General features: G+C 55.1%; 1 protein-coding gene across 2 annotated transcripts in view; it reads right to left on the reverse strand.

Moving 5' to 3' along the window:
* Positions 1-17903, reverse strand: part of CCDC33 (coiled-coil domain containing 33) — a 101494-nt gene that overhangs the window by 2628 nt on the left and 80963 nt on the right. For both annotated transcript variants that reach the window (XM_033189395.1, XM_033189396.1), the window contains exons 12-16: positions 2744-2909; positions 2349-2437; positions 1991-2122; positions 1807-1900; positions 300-466 (exon numbers count right to left, since the gene is read on the reverse strand). In XM_033189395.1, the coding sequence (XP_033045286.1) occupies positions 300-466; positions 1807-1900; positions 1991-2122; positions 2349-2437; positions 2744-2909 (648 nt within the window). The remainder of the gene's footprint in view (positions 1-299; positions 467-1806; positions 1901-1990; positions 2123-2348; positions 2438-2743; positions 2910-17903) is intronic.

Consider the following 17903-nt stretch of genomic DNA (forward strand, 5'->3'; position numbering starts at 1 on the left):
AGGGTCCAGGTGGAGGCCAGCCAGGTGACAGAGGGGTCAGGGTTCAGGGGCCAAGGGTCAACAAGGGGCTTGCTTTCTCCTGGGATGCTAGATGAGGTTAAAGGTGAGGTGTTCGGGTACACACATTCCGCAGGAGAAAAAGACCAAGGCCTGAGAGCTAATTCCAGGAGCCTCCAGGCAGACTGGAGACCCTAGGGAAGCCTAGCTCTTGGTCTTGATCTTCAACTTGGGTTGTACCATGGGTAGTTTCCAGGCACCCAGTGACCGGCACAGGCAGGCCCAGGTCAAGGGCCTCTTACCGGCAGGGCCTGTTGCTGCAGAATGATGGGGGCTGGTTGGTGGCAGTTCTTATCCAGCTCCATCCGCAGCTTCACGTTTTCTGCCAGCAGCACTGAGTAAAGTTCAACTGGCAGGTTCTCTCCCGTAGAACCCAAGGGAAGGCCAGAGGCTGAGAGCACAGGGAAGCCTAGAGACATGGCCACAGATGTTGGTGAGATGGGCTCTCCTGCCTCCCATATTCCTGTCCTGATCTGCTCCAGCCTTTTGCTTCACTCCTCCCCTCTGCTCCCAACCCTTCAATGGTTCCCTACTGCCAGTGGGATCAGGTACACACAGGCTGTCCTTCTAGGCTGTCTCAAACCTGACCCCAACGTTCTCTCTAACTCATTTGTCTTCGGTGTATTTTAGCTCCTCACCTCTCTCTCTTCCTTCTCCATTCCTGGAATTCTTCTTACTCCCTGGGCCTTTGATCTGGCTGTTTTCCCTCCCTAGGTTGCCTTATCAGTCTCATCCAGACTCCTGGATGAACTCAGGCTTCCTGAAAGGCCAGCCCAGCTTTCATTGCTTTCTAAAGCCCCTAGAAACCACCCTCCTGCCCCTGAAACCCTCAGCAGTGAAGACTAAGCACAGGGCTTGGCACACAGGGGCCCTGGGTGAGGTTGCACAGGCAGGCTCAGGGAAATCCCTTGCTTTGGGCTGGCCTGACATGGTGTTACCCGGTCCTTTCTGCTTATCAGAGGCTGATTGGCAGTTTTAGGTGGCTTTTGGTTAATATCAATGGGGAAGAAAATCCCCAAATCATTTATTTATTATTTATTTTGAGACGGAGTCTCCCTCTGTCACCCAGGCTAGAGTACAGTGGCACAATCTTGGCTCACTGCAACCTCTGCCTCCCGGGCTCAAGTGATTCTCCTGCCTCAGCCTCCCAAGTAGCTGGGATTATAGGTGCTAATTTTTGTATTTTTAGTAGAGGTGGGGTTTCACAGTGTTGGCCAGGCTGGTCTCGAACTCCTGACCTCAAGTGATCTGCCCACCTCGGCCTCCCAAAGTGCTGGGATTATAGGCATGAACCATCACGACTGGTCTCAAATCATTGATTTAATCAAAATATTTTTGTTTGTTTGCTTTGCAGAGACAGAATCTTTGGAGATATGGGGAAAGAATTCTACGGATCCTGGGGTTAGGAGCTGGGAAGCATTGCCCCTTCTTCTGGGGAAGGCTCTCTCTGCTGTGCTAGTCTGCAGGGCTCTCCTCTGGAGGTCCAGCGTCTTTCTAGCCTGGCTCACACTGCATCCCGATTGTGTTCTGAGGGGCTTCCAGGGAAGGAGGGAGCTCAGGGGATCTCTGGATGAGGCGCCTGAATGAGGAAGGGAGCAATGCAATCCTGGGTCTCCCAGGCCCACAGACATAACTGAGTGCAGAGGACCTCTTCACAGGTTCTCCTGAAGCTGAGAGGCTCCAGGAAGGCAGGGCCTCCAGGTGTGGGGCAGAAACTGGGGAGTTGATCACATCAGGGTGTGGACTCACCCGTGTAGGGCTTTCCCTGCTGCCTGTTCGGAGGAGGGGGCTTGCTCCTGTCCTGTAGCCTGTCCTCCAGCACCCGCTCCATCTTCTCGATCACCTGGAGAGCAGAGCAGAGGCTGGGCTGGCCCAGGGGCTCCCTACTCTGCCATCATCAGTGGGCCCCGGGGGCAGCCCCTCTGCCACCTGCCTTCTCCTGGTGCTGCACGGTCTCCTCCAGCGCCTTCATCTTCTGCAGCTTGCCCTGGTACTGCTTCAGCAGAGCAGCCTGTGGCTGCTGGGCCTGATACAGAAGGAGCAGCTCCTTCTCTCGATCATTCTTCTGTGAGATGGGGGAGGAGAGAAGGGGAGAGAATGGGTGCCTGGGAGTCCATCTTGGCCTGATGGTCCACCTCGGCACCTCTGCTGAGTCCTCCACTGGGCTGGTCCCCTTTCTTCTTTGCCTCCATTCCCTCTGTGCCTGTTCTCCCTTCTCCTCCCAGACTCTTCTCACCCAGATGCTCCCCACCATAGCTCCCTCCCCTCTGCCCCCACAAGCCCCAGCTCACTCGAATCAGCTCATTCTGCAAATGCTGCACCCTGTCCCTCAGTATCTTCATATCCAGCTCACTCAGCAGCAGTTTCTGCTTCATGGACACTGTTAGGTGGGTTGGGGAGCCGGCTCAGGGAGGACACCTCTCCCAGCTCAAGTCAGCATGGTCAGTAGCAGGAAGGCAGATACCCTTGGCCCCAGGGCTTGGGACAGGACCGGATTCTCTGTTTCCCATCCCTGAGGGGACCAGCTGGGCAGGGACTGTGTGAGTGTCTGTGGGCGAGGGGCTCCTATTTGCCAGAGTCCAGCTGCATGCACATCTGGGAAAAGCACCCTGCCACCCTGTTGCACAACCTGGAGCCTGGGCCCAGGCAGAAGCCCGGGTGCCCTTGGTGGCCTGCACATCCTCACCCATGTTCTGGGCCTCACTGGCTTTGCCCTGCTCCTCTTCCTCCTCCTGCTGGGCCAGGCGACTCCTCAGTATGCGGTTCTCTCCTTCCAGGATGCTGGCCTGTCTCTGCAGAGACAGGATGTCCTCTGCCATTTTCTGCATGGCCCGCCGGTAGTTGTTCATCTCCTGTGGATCCCAGAGCCCAGAGCTGAGCCCACTGTCCCATAGCAACCCTGGTCCCATATCCACATCCACATCCACACTTGAAAGTCAGTGGGCCCCCCTCAAGGCCAGTGAGCACTAGGAGTCCCAAGCCATGGCCCTAAGTATTAGCAGCTCCCTGGAGGGGTGGTTATGACTTGATCCTCACCCATCCTGGCCATATGAGGGCAGCCACACTAATGTGCTCTCCCCGGGGCCACATCACATCCTGTGATACCAACTCAGGGGGAAACCTCGGGCGCGGACACAGGGGAAGAGGCCTATGGGCAATGGAGACTTGAGAAGATCCAGGGCCAGGTTTGCAGGGTCTGGCTCAATCATAGCCATTTCTTCACCTTTTCCCTCTTCCTTTCCCCTCTTCTAATTCCTCTCATTCCTCACGTCACTGAGAATGCAGGGAAGAACCTCTCAGAAATCCCACTGGATGACACTCAGTAGTCAGATAACCCAAGGTCATCCTGGGAGACCCAGGTTAGCACTCAGGGTGGAGGCTGGGATCCAGCTATAGGATGCGGGGTATGAGGTGGGGGTTAGGGGGCTGGAGTCAGCCATGAGGTCAGGAACAACAGCAATCCTAATGTCTGATGCTCATTGAGCATTCACTGTGTCCCAGGCCTTCTTCTAAGCTTTTTATGTGCCCTCCCTCAGTCCTCTCATCAGACCTGCGTGGATAGGTACTATTATCCCTGTTCTACCAAAGCAGAAACCAAGGCTCAGAGAGGCGAGTAACTTGCTCAGTTACAAAACTGATGAGTGATAGAGCCAGGGTCTGAAATCCAGGCCTACAGGGACTTGAGCCTGTGTTCTGAAGAACCATGCAATCCCGCCATGAGGCCTCCACACATGGACACTTCACAGTATGCTACAAAAAGGAACACAGTATGCTACACAGTAGCCTACAAAAAGCAGGCTACAAAAAGGAACTACCAGTGCGATCCCCAATTGAGAGAAAAATTCATGCCTGCCCATGTACATATATATATATACAGGAAAATTAATAGGCTATATTTATATACATTTGTTTTATAAGCAGAAATTCCCTACTGTTATTTATAAAGTTTCATAAAGAGAGTTTCTTAAATCTGAACAGCTCAAAATAGAAAAGGATCTTGCAGTGGCACCATCATAGCTCACTGCAACTTTGATGTGAAACCAGAGAGATCTGGATGGAGGAACAGCAGGTGGGAGCTGGGATAGAGGAGGAAATGGGTGTGGGGAAGTGAGTTTGCTCCTGAGTTTGCTGAGCCCTGGTGGATGTGGGCTTCCTGAAGCTGTGGGAGGCTGTGTACATACGGGTGGGGACTCACGCCTCCAGGAAGCAGAGCTTGGCCCCTAGCTCCCACCTGGGCCTCATGCTGACTGCGGATATGGCCCGCCTTCTCAGCCACTGCCTCCCACCTGCTGCATGGCAGGCCATGGCTTCTAGAGCAGGGCTCTCCTGGCAGCAGGGGCCCACCAGACACCACTTGTCACCTGCCACTGTCTAGCCTTCTGGCTGGGCTCCCTGTAATTGCACCAGTGCCAGGTCCATCTCCCCAGCACTTGCCCCCGTTGAGTTCCAGGTCTTGGCTCCTCCAGATCTGCCCATCTGGTGTCCTCAGACAGCATTGTTAATGCAGAGACTCTGTCTAGAGACCACACACACACAGGGCTTTGCAGTCAGGCCCAGATCAGCAGGCCAGCTTGGCCACTCACATGCAGTGTGAGCTCAGCCAGGCCCCTTCACATTTCTGAGCCTCAGAGTCCTCATGCAGAGATACCTGGTATTGCTGTGAGGCTCAGAGTCGGTGTGTGAAGCCCCTGCCGAGGCAGGTATAATTTGGAGGCCGCTGCTTTCTTCCACACCCATTCTATTCTAATCACTGCTTTAATCAACAGGTCAGACCCCTTCCTCTTCCTCTTTGTGGCCCCCAGAGCTCCCAGCCCCCTCCTTTGCTGTGCTCTAAATCTTCAATTTATGGCAGCCCATTACTGACGAGGGACTGACGACCGAAAGAAGCACATGATATTTTGGCAAAGGAAATTTGGCTCTTTCTTTCTTTGCCCAGCCCGGTTCAAGATCTTAGCATGTCTGCCCTGGACAGTTACAGCAGTATCCAAATGGGTTTTCTTGGCTTCCAGGGAAACACGCACACACACCCAGGAAAATGTGTGCAGGGATGCTCACTGCAGCACAGCTTGTGGTCTTATATGAGGGCATGCTCAGTCTCTGGATCACAGGCTGTGGTCACAAAGGATGACCTAGATTTTATTGTACTGACACACAGAGATGGCCACGCTCTATTGTGAAAGGAAAGTGCATGTGGCAAATGAATATGATCCTGTCCATAACTGGGTTGTGTGCGTGCTCGTGGGGTGAGTCTTGTGGGAAGGGGCTGCCAGCTCTTCAGCTCACCCCACGGGTCCGATCACCCCCTCTTCTGATTCAGAGGGTGATCTTTTCTAAGACCCTCCTGTTCTCCGACTCAGCTTTTTTGGAGCATGAGCAGAGCTCTGTTATTTTTATTTTTATTTTGTGATGGAGTCTCACTCCATCACCCAGGCTATGGTGCAGTGGCACAATCTCGGCTCACTGCAACCTCCGCCTCCCAAGCTTAAGCCATTCTCTGGCCTCAGCCTCCCAAGTAACTGGGACTACAGGCGTTCACCACCATGCCCAGCTAATTTTTGTCTTTTTAGTAGAGATGGGGTTTCACTATGTTGGCCAGGCTAGTCTTGAACTCCTGACCTCAGGTAATCTGCCCACCTCAGTCTCCCAAAGTGCTGGGATTACAGGCACGAGCCACCGCACCTGGCCCAGAGCTCTGTTACTAACACCTTGCCTTGACAGATAAAGAAAGCTGGGGCCGGGAGCCAGGAAGGAGATGGAGGGAGAGCATGGCTTCTGGTGAGGCTGCGTCCCTGTCTCAGACGGTCCCTGCTGGACTCCACTCCTCGGAGACTAGTCCTGTAGGCCTCCACAGGTGCCTATCCCCTCCCCGATCCAGCCTGGCTGCTCTCTGAGAGAGAGGGCTACCCCAGGGTATGGAGAGGGATCTCAGCCCTTACCCCTCAGTCTCTATCCTCTCTTTCCTCTACATCTGTGGGAACCTGAAGGACCTATTTTCCCTCCTCGGCTTCCCCAACCTGCACAGCAGGGACCTTGAGCAGTTGGGAGGACACTGCCTGCAGATGAGTGGCCCTGACCGCTCCCCACAGCCTGGAGCTGGACCTCCCCAACCCCCAGGGCCATGCTCTGCGTCACAGCCCAGCCTTGAGAACAGGAAGGACAGCATGGCCCAGATTCCTGTTGTGGTCCTGCTGCCTCCCTTGATCCAGTCCCTCCCCTCCAGCCCCCTCCCCACTTTCCAGTCTGTGGGGGAGGGTCAGGCACCAGTCACTTCCCTGTCTTGTCTCTGGGCTGAGCTTCCTCTAGAAGGACTGACTCCAAAGCCATTGTGCCTGACTCTAGTGCCCACTGCATTCTCCTTACCCACTGACGCTGCCCTTTCCCCAACCAAGACCCAGCTCTCGGGTTTGAACTGCCCTACTGCCACTAAGCGCTGGTGGCCTTTGCTGCACCGACACCTTCGCTTTGGCTGTGGAAGGGCAGCTGTTCTCTGAGCCTCAGTATCCTCATCCATGGAATGGGAAAATCATCCCACCTCAAGGGGGGTTGCTGTGGAGTGAGAGGGGGCATGAAGAGTGCCAGCCCAGGCTCTGGCACCCAGCGTGCCTGGCAACAGCATCTCCCTTTCCTCCACCACCTTCTGAGTGCTATCTTGTTTTCCAAGATGGAGTCTCACTCTGTCACCCAGGCTGGAGTGCAGTGGCATGATCATAGCTCACTGCAACCTGGAACTTCCAGGCTCAAGTGGTCCTCCTGACTCAGCCTCCCAAGTAGCTGGGGCTACAGGTGTGTGCCATCATGCCTAGCTAATTTTTAAATTTTTTGTAAAGATGGGGCCTTGCTATGTTGCCCAGGCTGGTCTTGAACTCCTGGCCTCAAGTGATCCTCCTACCTTGGCCTCCCAAAGTGCTGGGATTATAGGCATGAGCCACTCTGCCTGCCCCCACATTTTTAATGGTTCTTATTATAACCCTGGGCAGTGGGCACAGAAGATATGATGATGTGACTACTTCCATTTTATAGAAACTGAGAACCAGTTTCCATGAAGGAGGAGGAGTGGTGATTGTCTTTGTTTTTAAGCCGGGAGTGGGGAGAAGGAGCTGGTTTAGGGAAGGTGTGTTGGGGGTAAGTTATCTGCAGGGCCTTGAGTGCAGGAAGCCTAAAGGGTTAATGCTTAACCCTTACCCACCCCCGCCCTCCCACCAAAATAAGAAGTGCTTCTGGCAGAATCTGAGGCACTGCATCCCATGACACCTGTGGCTACTTAGGGTCCAAATAAACTCATTGTAAAACAGGGAAGCTGAGATTGGAAGTAGTGTTCCCAAGGTCATAGAGACTCAGTGTAAAGGCTACATTGGAAGCAGCAGTCACCAGCAATTGCTGAAGGCCATGTCCACACTGGGGCCATGGAACCCAGACCAGCCCAGACCATCCCTGCCTGCGATGGTCTCCCATCTACACCGAGGAGATGGCAGTGACATCTGTGACAGAGGGGAGCTTACAGGAGGCTCTTTTCCTAGCCCCAGGTTTAGGAAGCTTTCCTGGAGGGGGTGATAACCTGAGCTGACTCTAGGAGGGTGAGCAGGTGTTACCCGGGGTAGGGGAGAGGCCTAGGGGAGAGGCCTCTCGGGCAGAGGAGACACTGTGGCAAAGGCAAGGGGGAGAGAGTGTATGATCAGGAACAAAGCCAGCGACTTCCTGGAGGGCAGAGTGCGGGTTGGGGAGTGAGTAGGGGTGTGGCCAACCTCAGGAGCTTGGACTCCATCCTGCAGGCCACTGGAAGGCCTAAGCTGGAGGGGGGTTGTGGCAAGACCCCTCTGGCCACTCAAGATGTACAGAGAAATGAATGGAGGCCCAGAGCAGGGAGCCAGGGACCCTTGCTGGGTGGAGGCAGACCAAGGAGGACTCAGCATGGCAGAGTGAAGTGAACAACAAAGAGGAGGGCTGGGGATGGCGGGGCGGGGCGTTGGGAGGGGCTAGGGTCTTTGGGTGGAGGAGGTGCATGCCTGCAGTGCGGAGGAGGAGGAGGTGGGGGAGGAGTGGGAGGAGTCTGGGGCCTTTTGGTGGAGGTGCATGCCTGGAGTGGGAAGGAGGAAGTGGGAAGAAGGAGGAGGGGGGGGATGAGGAAAGGAGGAGCCTGGGGTCTTTGGGTGGAGGAGGTGCAGGTCTGGAGTGGGAAGGAGGGGGAGCTGGGTTCGGGGAGGAGCATGTTAGGGGTGAGGTACCTGCAGGGCCTCAGGTGCAGGAGGCCAGCAGTGGCTGATGGTAATCTAGCCTGGAGTGAATCCTGGTGGGAGACAGGTGGCAGGATAGCCCTGGTTCCACTGGAGCCTTGGGAAGGGAGCAGATTTTCCGCGTCTGGGAAGTGTGGAGTGAGGAGGGGGTTCAAGGACAAGGGGTGGTAGGAGAGGAGCTCTCAGGACTAGGGCAATTGACAGAGAGGTAGGAGGAAGAGTGGCGAGAGCCGGCTGGCAAGGCCAAGGCTGCAGAGGGCTTCAAAAGGAGGGCAACTACCTTCCGCTTGAGTCTTGTGGCTTGGGTGATGGAGATGAACCCGCCACTAGAGATGGTCTGAATGGGACACAAAGCAAAACTCACCTTCATAAAAACATAAAAGAACTGGCGGGCGAGTGAGGAATTATGGGGTAGAGATAGGGGCAGGTGGAGACCCACACAGCGGGATACTTTAGAGCATGAAGAAACCATGATGTGGGTGCACCTCACATACATCAAGGCGAGCAAAAAAGCCGTGAGCAAAGCAATGCATATGTCATGGTGCCCTCTCCATGAAGGTAAAAATAGAAAAATTAGGCCAGAGTGATTCAAGAGGCATGCTCAGGTAGCGACAGTACAAAGAAGCAAAGCAGGTCAGGCGCAGTGGCTAACACTTTTTTTTTTTTTTTGAGATGGAGTCTCTCTCTGTCGCCCAGGCTGGGGTGCAGTGGCGTGATCTTGGCTCAATGTAACCTCCGCCTCCCGAGTTCAGGCAATTCTCCTGCCTCAGCCTCCTGAGTAGCTGGGATTACAGGCACCTGCCACTAAGCCGGGCTAATTTTTTTGTATTTTTAGTAAAGATGGGATTTCACCATGTTTGTCAGGTTGGTCTCGACCTCCTGACCTCATGATCTGCCCACTTCGGCCTCCCAAAGTGCTGGGATTACAGGTGTGAGCCACGGGGCTGGTTTACTCTTTTAATCCCAGCACTTTGGGAGGCTGAAGCGGGCAGGTCGATTGAGGTCAGAAGTTTAAGATCAGCCTGACAAACATAGTGAAACCCTGTTTCTACACAAAAACCCAAAAATTAGCCGAGTGTTGTGGCAGGTGCCTGTAATCCCAGCTACTTGGCAGGCTGAGGCCTGAGCATCACTTGAATCCGGGAGGTGGAGGTTGCAGTGAACCAAGATTATGCCACTGTACTCCAGCCTGGGTGACAGAGTGAGACTCTGTCCCAAAAATAAATACATAAATAATAAAAAAGTAAAGAAGCAAAGCAAGGACAGAAAACTGGTAGAGTGATTACATCCAGGAGACGAGGGGTGTGGCTGGGAGGGGCACAGGGGCGTGAAGATGCTGGTGATGCTGTTTCCTGACCTGGGTGGTGGTTTCATGGACATTTGCTATATAATAATTTATAACAATTATGTTCTATATGTTCAATGCAATTTTTCTTAAATTGTGAAATGGGTTACATTTCACAATTTAAAAGAATTTTGGAAAAAGGAGAGAAGGCTCAACAGCTTCCAGATCTGCAGAGGGAGCCTCTGGGTGTGGCCTGGAGGAGGTGACCTTCGCCATTGCTCTGAATGCTGGGTGCTATGGGTAAGGTCTGAGGGGACAGTGAGGTTGAGAAGGGTCAAAAGTAGTAGCTAGGAACACAGGCTCAAGGAGAGGCATAGTGGTGGAGAGAGAGGATTTCCTGGAGAATTAGAAGGTAAGAGGGAGGGAAGCATAGGGGACATTATGGGCTGGAGCAGGAGTAGGAGTGGGGAGGGGCTTCACTCTCCCAGGGAAGGAGGCCTGAGACAGGTTGCTGGGTCTGAGGCAGTGTGGGTGGCAGTCTGGCTAGTGTTGGAGTGGGTGCAGAAGATGGGTTTGCTGGACCAGGTACACACCCTCTCCTTTGTCCTCTTCCCTGGGCAGCCACCCAATCTCAGGGTTCCCCACACCCCCAGGATCCATCGCTGGCAGGCCCAGGCCATCTGCATGTGGTTTGCCTTTGCAGCCAGCAGAGGGCAGCCGCCTCCCACAGACACCCAGCTTCAGCCTGTGGTGGGATAAGGCCAAGCTGAGTGGCCCACAGCTCATATTGTGAGGAAGGTGTGTGCGGGGCTGTCTTTCTCCCCAGTTCCAGGAGCACATGTCCTTCCTCCAGGCGGTCCAGCCAGCCTTCCAAGACCTCTAGCCCAGAACCCCCATCTCAGAAGTTCTGATATTGGGACCAGAGAGGTGCAGAGATTTGCCTGAAGTCACTCAGTGAATCCTGAACTTGGGCTGGGGCCTCTGTCCTGGGTTAGCTCCAGGGAAGATGTTGGGGCTGAGTGATGAGGACAGGGGCTTGGGACGAGACCCATCTTGCAGTAACCCTAATTCTTCCCTGCTAGCTGCTAATTTCTTGCTGCCCTGAGACTGTGAGGAAGCCCAAACTAAGTGTATAGGAGAGGGTGAGGCCCACCCAGCCCCGGCTGCTCCCGCCCCTCCCCGTAGGTTGTCCCAGCTGAGGACTCAGACCTGCTGTGCTGTGTCTGAGTTCCTGACCCACAAAGCTATGAGATGTGATAATAAAAGAAAAAAATTCTCGTTTTAACGATAACATTTTGGGGTCGTTTGCTATTGCAATAGGTAACTGGAACATCCTCTCTGGCCTCCAGCCCCCTCCAACGGCTCCCACTGGGCCTCATGGTAAATTTCCAACTTTGAACTTCCACCTCTCCCAGCACAGCTAGACCCCCTTTCAGAATTTAGCCCTGGCCACTCCACCCATGGGCCCAGCCTTCTGGGCCCCTATCTTCAAAGCCTTCCCTACCTCTGCCCAGAAGCTGTTCCTTGTCCACACCAGCCTGGCAATCCCCATCTGCCAAGGGCCACCCACATGCTCCCCCTTTAGCTCCTGAAGACCTTGATGGCAGGGAAGGGCCTCCCTGCCTCCCTGCCTTACTCTGGCAAATCCTTTGACCCAGACCCTGCTCCTGCCAAATTTGCCAGACAGAACTCCTGCAGGTGTCCTTTGATTATCAGAGAGGCTTCTCTTGGCTAATCTAAGTTTCCCAATACTTTTAAACGGAATAACCACATTCCTTGGCCGGGTGCAGTGGTTCATGTCTATAATCCCAGCACTTTGGGAGTTAAGGCGGGTGGATCACTTGAGGTCAGGAGTTCAAGACCAGCCTGGCCAATATAGTGAAACCCTCTCTCTACTAAAAATACAAAAATTAGGCAGGGCACAGTGGCTCATGCCTGTAATCCCAGCCTTTGGGAGGCCAAGGCAGGCGGATCGCCTGAGGTCAGAAGTTTGAGACCAGCCTGGCCAACATGGTGAAACCCCATCTCTACTAAAAATACAAAAATTAGCTGGGCATAGTGGTGGGTGCCTGTAATCTCAGCTACTTGGGAGGGTGAGGTGGAAGAATCACTTGAACCAGGGGGCGGGTGGGGGTGGGGTGGAGGTTGCAGTGAGCTGAGATGGCGCCACTGAACTCCAGCCTGGGCCACAGAGCAATACTCCATCTCAAAAATAAATAAATAAATAAGAGAAGATAAAATAAAATAAAGCGAATTAACCACATTTCTTTAAAATACAATGGAAAATTCAGCTTGCAAATTGGTGCTGGCCTCCTCCAGTTCCAGAGACCAGGGAGCAAAAGCCCAGTTCTGAGGGGCCATCTCAGGGACAAGTCGAGGAGGATGGAGGTTGTGCCTGAAAATTTGCTGAAAGGGACTAGTGTTTTCCCAGGGGTCGGGGCTCACCATGGCTAAGAACTCCCCTCACTCCCAGAAACACACGGGCCAATGCTACTGGGTCCCTGGCCTCTCAGTTCTTTGCCACTGCCCATCCAGCCAAGCTCCCTTCCCACCCACTGAAGGACAATAGAACCCACTCCCCATGAGAACAAGCTTCTTTCTTTCCCTCCATTCACTTTGGAACCTCATCACCACCAGGGGGCAGGCGAGGGAGGACTGAGAGCCTCACTGGCTGGGTGGGATATCAAAGTGGGAAGGGCATAGCCCAGTGGGAGAGGTTTCACTCCTGAGACACAGAGGGCAGGGTTAGGGAGGTGAGGGCAAGGTGGTCTGTGCGATGGGGGTGGGAGCCTGCAGGAGACAATGGCACTGGTGGGTCCCCTTCACCTGCTACCACTCCAGGGTGGCCCCAGCTTCCTAAGCCCATTCTGGGCTCTGTTTGGCATATATCTCCCTTCCACCTGCTCCCCAGCAGGGCCTGGCAGCTGCTGTTTGCACCCCTAAACTCAGCTCTGTGGGGATGGGGAGACCCCTGCACTCAGAGAGTTCCCAGTGGGAGGAAGGCTTTGCATGGGACGTGGCTCACACCTTAGGAGTGCAAGTCAAGGCCAGGGGTGGGGTTGGGGACAGGATCCTACAGAGGAGGGGTGGAGCTGGGCCTTTGAGGTGCACGTGAGATTTGACTGGATTGGGTGGGACTTGAGAGGTGGGGAACACCGAGGGAAGGTGTGGAGGCCCATGTGGGCTGGGCTTTTTGGAGGCAGCAAAGTACACAGGTCTGTCTGGCTAGAGAGCTGGAGCAGGCCCACCTGTTTGCACCAGCCAGGCCCGGGACCTCTGTTTCTGAACAGAGGGCAGGGGGAGTCACAGGAGTTTCTAGAACCAGGGCCCTGCTCACCCCAGGTCTCTGCTCCTGGTTCCCCTCGAATGTCATCTGGGCCTTCCAACCACAACAGTCTGTGCAAATTGCTGTTTACAACAGACTCCCTGCTCCACAGAAGCTGCCCTCCCAGGGAGGGGAGGCAGTCGCTTCTTTGTTCAGCCCAAGGTTATGGCAAAGAAACAAAAGGAGTGAATTTTCCCTTTCTTCTGTTCTTTCTTTCCCTTCCTGCTGCAGCAGAGATAGTGCCTAGAAAGCTTTTGTGCTTGGCTTGATGAAGCTTGGAGGGGTGGCAGGGCCTTGGCCGGCAGCTGACCTCAGCCCCTGTCTAATTGGCCCCTGCAGGAGCCAGGTGCTAATTGGGCCTGGCCAGGACAATGGAGACCGGCTGGGTGGGGGTGGGGGCAGGGCTTCCTGGAGGATGCTGGCTTCCCATTCCTACTTCCCCTCTCAGGCTTTTCTGAACCCTGCCCTACCCTCAAGGCTCCATTCTGGGCCCTCCTCTTCCAGGAAGACCCTCGGGCTATCTCAAGGCAGGCCATCAGTCACTACTCCTTGGGTACTGGGCCAGAGTCCAGCCTCTGCTGACAGCAGATTGGGGCCAGCCTTTGCTCTCAGTCAGGGAAGTACCGGGCTGGGCATTCAGCGGGTGGTGAGGGGCAGGCCCCAGTCCTGGTTTTACAGGCCCGGTTCACTCTTCCACAAAGAATCCTTCCCCACTGGTCACCTCCCGCCAGAATCCTCCCTGGTTAGAGCTTTGCTGCCTCAGGAATGCCCCACGGAGGGTGGGGGAAGAGCCCTGGTTGGAACCCAGAACCTTGGGTTCTGATCCAGCCTCTGCCCACAGCTGTTGAACGACCTGAAACGAGGCCCTTGCCCACTTCATGCCTACTCATCTGCACCCTGTGGGGAATGATCCTTGTTGGGGTTGTCCTCCGGGATTCTTGCCAAAGGGGAAGAAGAAATGCTTTGGCACCTGGGGCCCAAACCAGAAAGGTTAGCACTTCCCCAGGCGGCCCCAGCCCCCGGCCTAGGCTACTGCTTCCACTGGATGCCCCATCGGCCACACCCACTCCTCCTCACAGCTCGGCATCACACACGCACTACCAGCAAGCTTTCCTAGGCTAGCCCAGGCTCAGTCACTTTCTAGGATCCGAGGCTGGACCTCCAAGACGCCAGAGGTAGGGCCCAGACTAGCAGGAGACAATGGTCACTTTAAGGGATTTTCCCAGAAGCCCTTCTGTACTCCCTCTCTGGTTTACTGTGTGGGCTCAGGTGGCCTAGGCTGGAGCTGGGGGCCCTGCAAAAGATTCCTGTGGCCATGGGCATCTAATGGTCACAACCCTGGTCCTCTCCACCCTGCCTCCCACTTGTAGAGGCTCTGGGAACACCTCTACTGGTTGCTGGGCAACACACCCCAACGCACCTGCTGCTAGGCAAGCCACAACCCATCCTCGCAGAACCAGTGGGTGAGGGGGCAACTTACAGAGAGGTTGTCAACGAGGTCTGGGGTAGCCTTGGGGGCTGGAGGGGATGGGGGCCCTGGCTCCCCCATCTTTACTGCTAGCAGTCCTGTTCCCCAGGATGGGTCCCCAGGGACCGTTGCTACAACAGGTACCTGCCTGGTGACCAAGCCCAGCCCTGAGCTGAAGCAGGCAGGCCATGGGGCCACTTCCCCTTTGTTCCAGGGTGGGGGGTGTCTGGGTGGGGTGGCTGAAACAATGCAAGACTCACTCCTTGGCCATAGAATAGTACAGAGACAGCAGGGCCGAGGAGGGCTGTGGTGCCCTTCAGGGCTCCGGCCTTCTGACTCCCCTGGCCCAGGCTCAGTATCCCTCCTCCCTCACCTGCCTTTGGCTACACCTTGGTCCCTGCCTCCCCCTCAACTCCCCACTCTCTTCTCCACTTTCTCTGCCTCCTGGTTACCCCCATACCTTGTCTCCCCTTTCTCTCCCACTGAACCTCACCCTCTGTCCCTGAGTCTCCTCCTCCCCCTTCCCCTTAGTCTCTCTGCCCCCCGATTCCCCTTTGTCCCCTCAGGAGTCCTCCCCACCCCACAGCAGCACAAGCTGGGCTCACTCTCCTCCCTGCAGTTGCAGGGTGGCTTAGAGCCCCACGCCTGGCCCCTGGGGCTTTCCCCTGTCTGCTTTCCTGATGCTCTGGACAAATTCCTTTCTCTTTAGTTCAGCGGAGACATGGGTGGATGTTTTTGAAAGAAACTCACTGGGAAGCAAAGAAAAAACAAACCCAAACAAGCCAGCCCGCCACCTAGAAACAGCGTTGGTCACGAAGGCAGAACGTCTGATATAAATGGCTTCAGCCTGGGTTGCAGAGACCCCCTCCTGGGGTATGGAGGGGCCTGCCTGCCTTTCCCCAGCTGAACTGGGTTCAGCCTGTCTGTCCCAGACAAACTTGGTCGCAAAGCCTTTCATGATAGGGCCCTCCATCTGGACCTAGCAAGATGCTGACCAGCACTGGGGCTTCATAAATATTTGTTTACTTGTTTAATGAATGAATGGATGACTGACAGTGTTCTTTGGGGCCTCAATGGTGGCACAATAATAATCCCTGACTGGACAAGCCAGGACAGTCACCTTCACCCGTTTCAAAATCTCTGCTCCTGCTGCTGGGTGCCTAGCTCAGCACTCTGCACAGGGTTGGGGGGCCTCTGGCCTCTCTCAGTGTTGCGGGGGTGCCCTTCCTCTTCTCATTTGCAGGCCTCAGGTTTCACTTACTCCATGTTTTCTTTTTTTTTCTTTTTGACACAGAGTCTCACTCTGTCTCTCGCTCTGTCTCCCAGGTTGGAGTGCAGTGGCATGATCTCGGCTTACTGCAAGCTTCGCCTCCTGGGTTAATGCCATTCTCCTGCCTTAGCCTCCCGAGAAGTTGGGACTACAGGCGCCCGCCACCACATCTGGCTAACATTAAAAAAAATTTTTTTTTTAGTAGAGATTTCACCGTGTTTGCCAGGATGCCCTTGATCTCTTGACCTCGTGATCCACCTGCCTTGGCGTCCCAAAGTGTTGGGATTACAGGCGTGAGCCATCGCGCCTGGCCCACTCCACTTTTTCTTAATGGGGACATTTCCTCTGAACAATAGGGACAGGCAGGGGAATGGCACAAGACAATCCCCATACTCCTATTAGTTCTTGTTTGAGTGGGCCTAGTAAAGTGGAAAGATAGTGGGCTCTGTTACTAAGCAGCCGTGTGAGTCTGGATAGGTCACTTAACCTCTCTGAGCCTGTTTTCTTCTCTGTAAAATGGAGTGCATCACTGTGCCCATCTCATAACGCTGTTGGGGATTAAATGAGGCTGTGAGTGTACAGCTCTGAGCAGTGCCTGGCATATAAGAGTGGCTCCAGAAATATTACTCCCTCCTCTGTGTGACTCTCATGAGGGGCTCTGGAGGGTCTAGCACCCTTCCAGGGAAAGGAAAGGGAGGCCCGTGGTAGAGTCGGCCATCCCCCCTTGATGGTACCAGTCACCAGCTGGCACTGAGATGTGGGCCTTAGATCTTCCTGCTCCTGCCCCTCAGCCTCCCCACCAGGGAAATGGGTGTGTGTCCCCTGCTGTCCCCAAGATCCTGGGGCAAGAAGCCTCCCAGACCAGGCTTCACCACCCCTCCCTGCGAGGGGCCCCATCTTCCCCCGCCTGCTGTGCGCCAATCGATTGAGTCTGCTCCCATCCTCAGGCGTGCCATGAATTTTTCATCAAAGGCCTGTAGACTTTGGGAAACGCACAATTAGAAGCACCATCAATAATGCACTACGCAGAGGCATGCACTGAGCTCAGCCGGGCCCCAGACATGGCTGTCTTCCAGCCCTGCTCTGGCGGGAGACCGGAGGGGCGCCCGAGCGGACCTTCAGGGACCCATCACCGGACACAGACCAAGTGTGGGCTGCTGAGAGGGAGGGGAGCTGCACCCTTGAGAGGCTTGAGCCTGCCCCCTGAAGCCAGGGAGGCCCCAGGGGCTCCTGTCTGGTCTCAGGCATTTCATCTATAAAACGGGTGCTAAATAGCCCCCACCCCCTGTCCCTTGCTCACCCCTTATCACTGGGTGAGACACACAAGACAATTACTATGTGGAGACTAGGGCAGGGCTCTTTGTGAGGCTAAGGGATGTCCTCCTTCAGGGGATCCTCGGAAACAGGGCAGGCGCCAGGCTGGGCTGGGGAGGGAGAGGAGGGGCAGTACGGAGATGCCTGGTGGCACTGGGGCTTTATTCACACTTCCTTCACCCAGCTTGGCGGTCAAGGTCCCTGTGGTCTTGCTCCTGTCCCCCTCCTCTTCCACACTTAATAGCGCAGCTCCCCTCGGACCAGCCACTCCCGCACCAGCCACTTCCTGCGGCCTTAGAACCTCTGGGGGAACAAACAGGTTCAGTGCATTCGGCCTCTGTGCCTTTGCTCACGCAGTTCTCCCACCTACACGACGGGGTCGCCTTCCCCCATCACTGCAGATCCGTTCTGCAAAGCCCACCTCCTAACAAAAGGCTTTCCCACTCTTCTTGGCTTCCTTTCTCAATTTCTAGAGCCTGCACCAGGCAGGTGACAAGAGCTCACCACAGGCTGGGCACTGTTCTAACTACCTTAAATAGATCGGTCTAACTTCACCACCAGTCACCTGATGAAGTAGCCACCTTCATGCCCATTCCACAGAGGAAGAGAGTGAGGCACAAGGAGGCTAGGGAAGTTGTTGGAGTGGGTGAGCTGGTTCCAGAGTCTTCACCACCACTCCGGACCCTGGGGCTGGCTCTCCTGTCCTCAACTGGCCTTGGCCTTGGAGTCCACAAGGGCGGGGCTCATGCTTCCTCACTCGCTGGGATCTCCCTATTGCAGGGCCAGAGGCTCAGCTGAATTCAGGGCGGGGCTTGCCGGATGTTGATAGCCATGCTTAGCTGCCGGCGGGAGAGGCCTCCCCTCAACTCGAGTTTGAAGCTGGCCTAGCCAGAAGGTCCAGATGCCTCCCTGGTCCCCTGCAACGGTCTCCACTGAGCCCACACCCATCTCCT

The sequence above is a fragment of the Trachypithecus francoisi genome, unplaced genomic scaffold, assembly GCF_009764315.1.
Source record: "Trachypithecus francoisi isolate TF-2019V2 unplaced genomic scaffold, Tfra_2.0 Lachesis_group3, whole genome shotgun sequence".
Classification (NCBI taxonomy): domain Eukaryota; kingdom Metazoa; phylum Chordata; class Mammalia; order Primates; family Cercopithecidae; genus Trachypithecus; species Trachypithecus francoisi.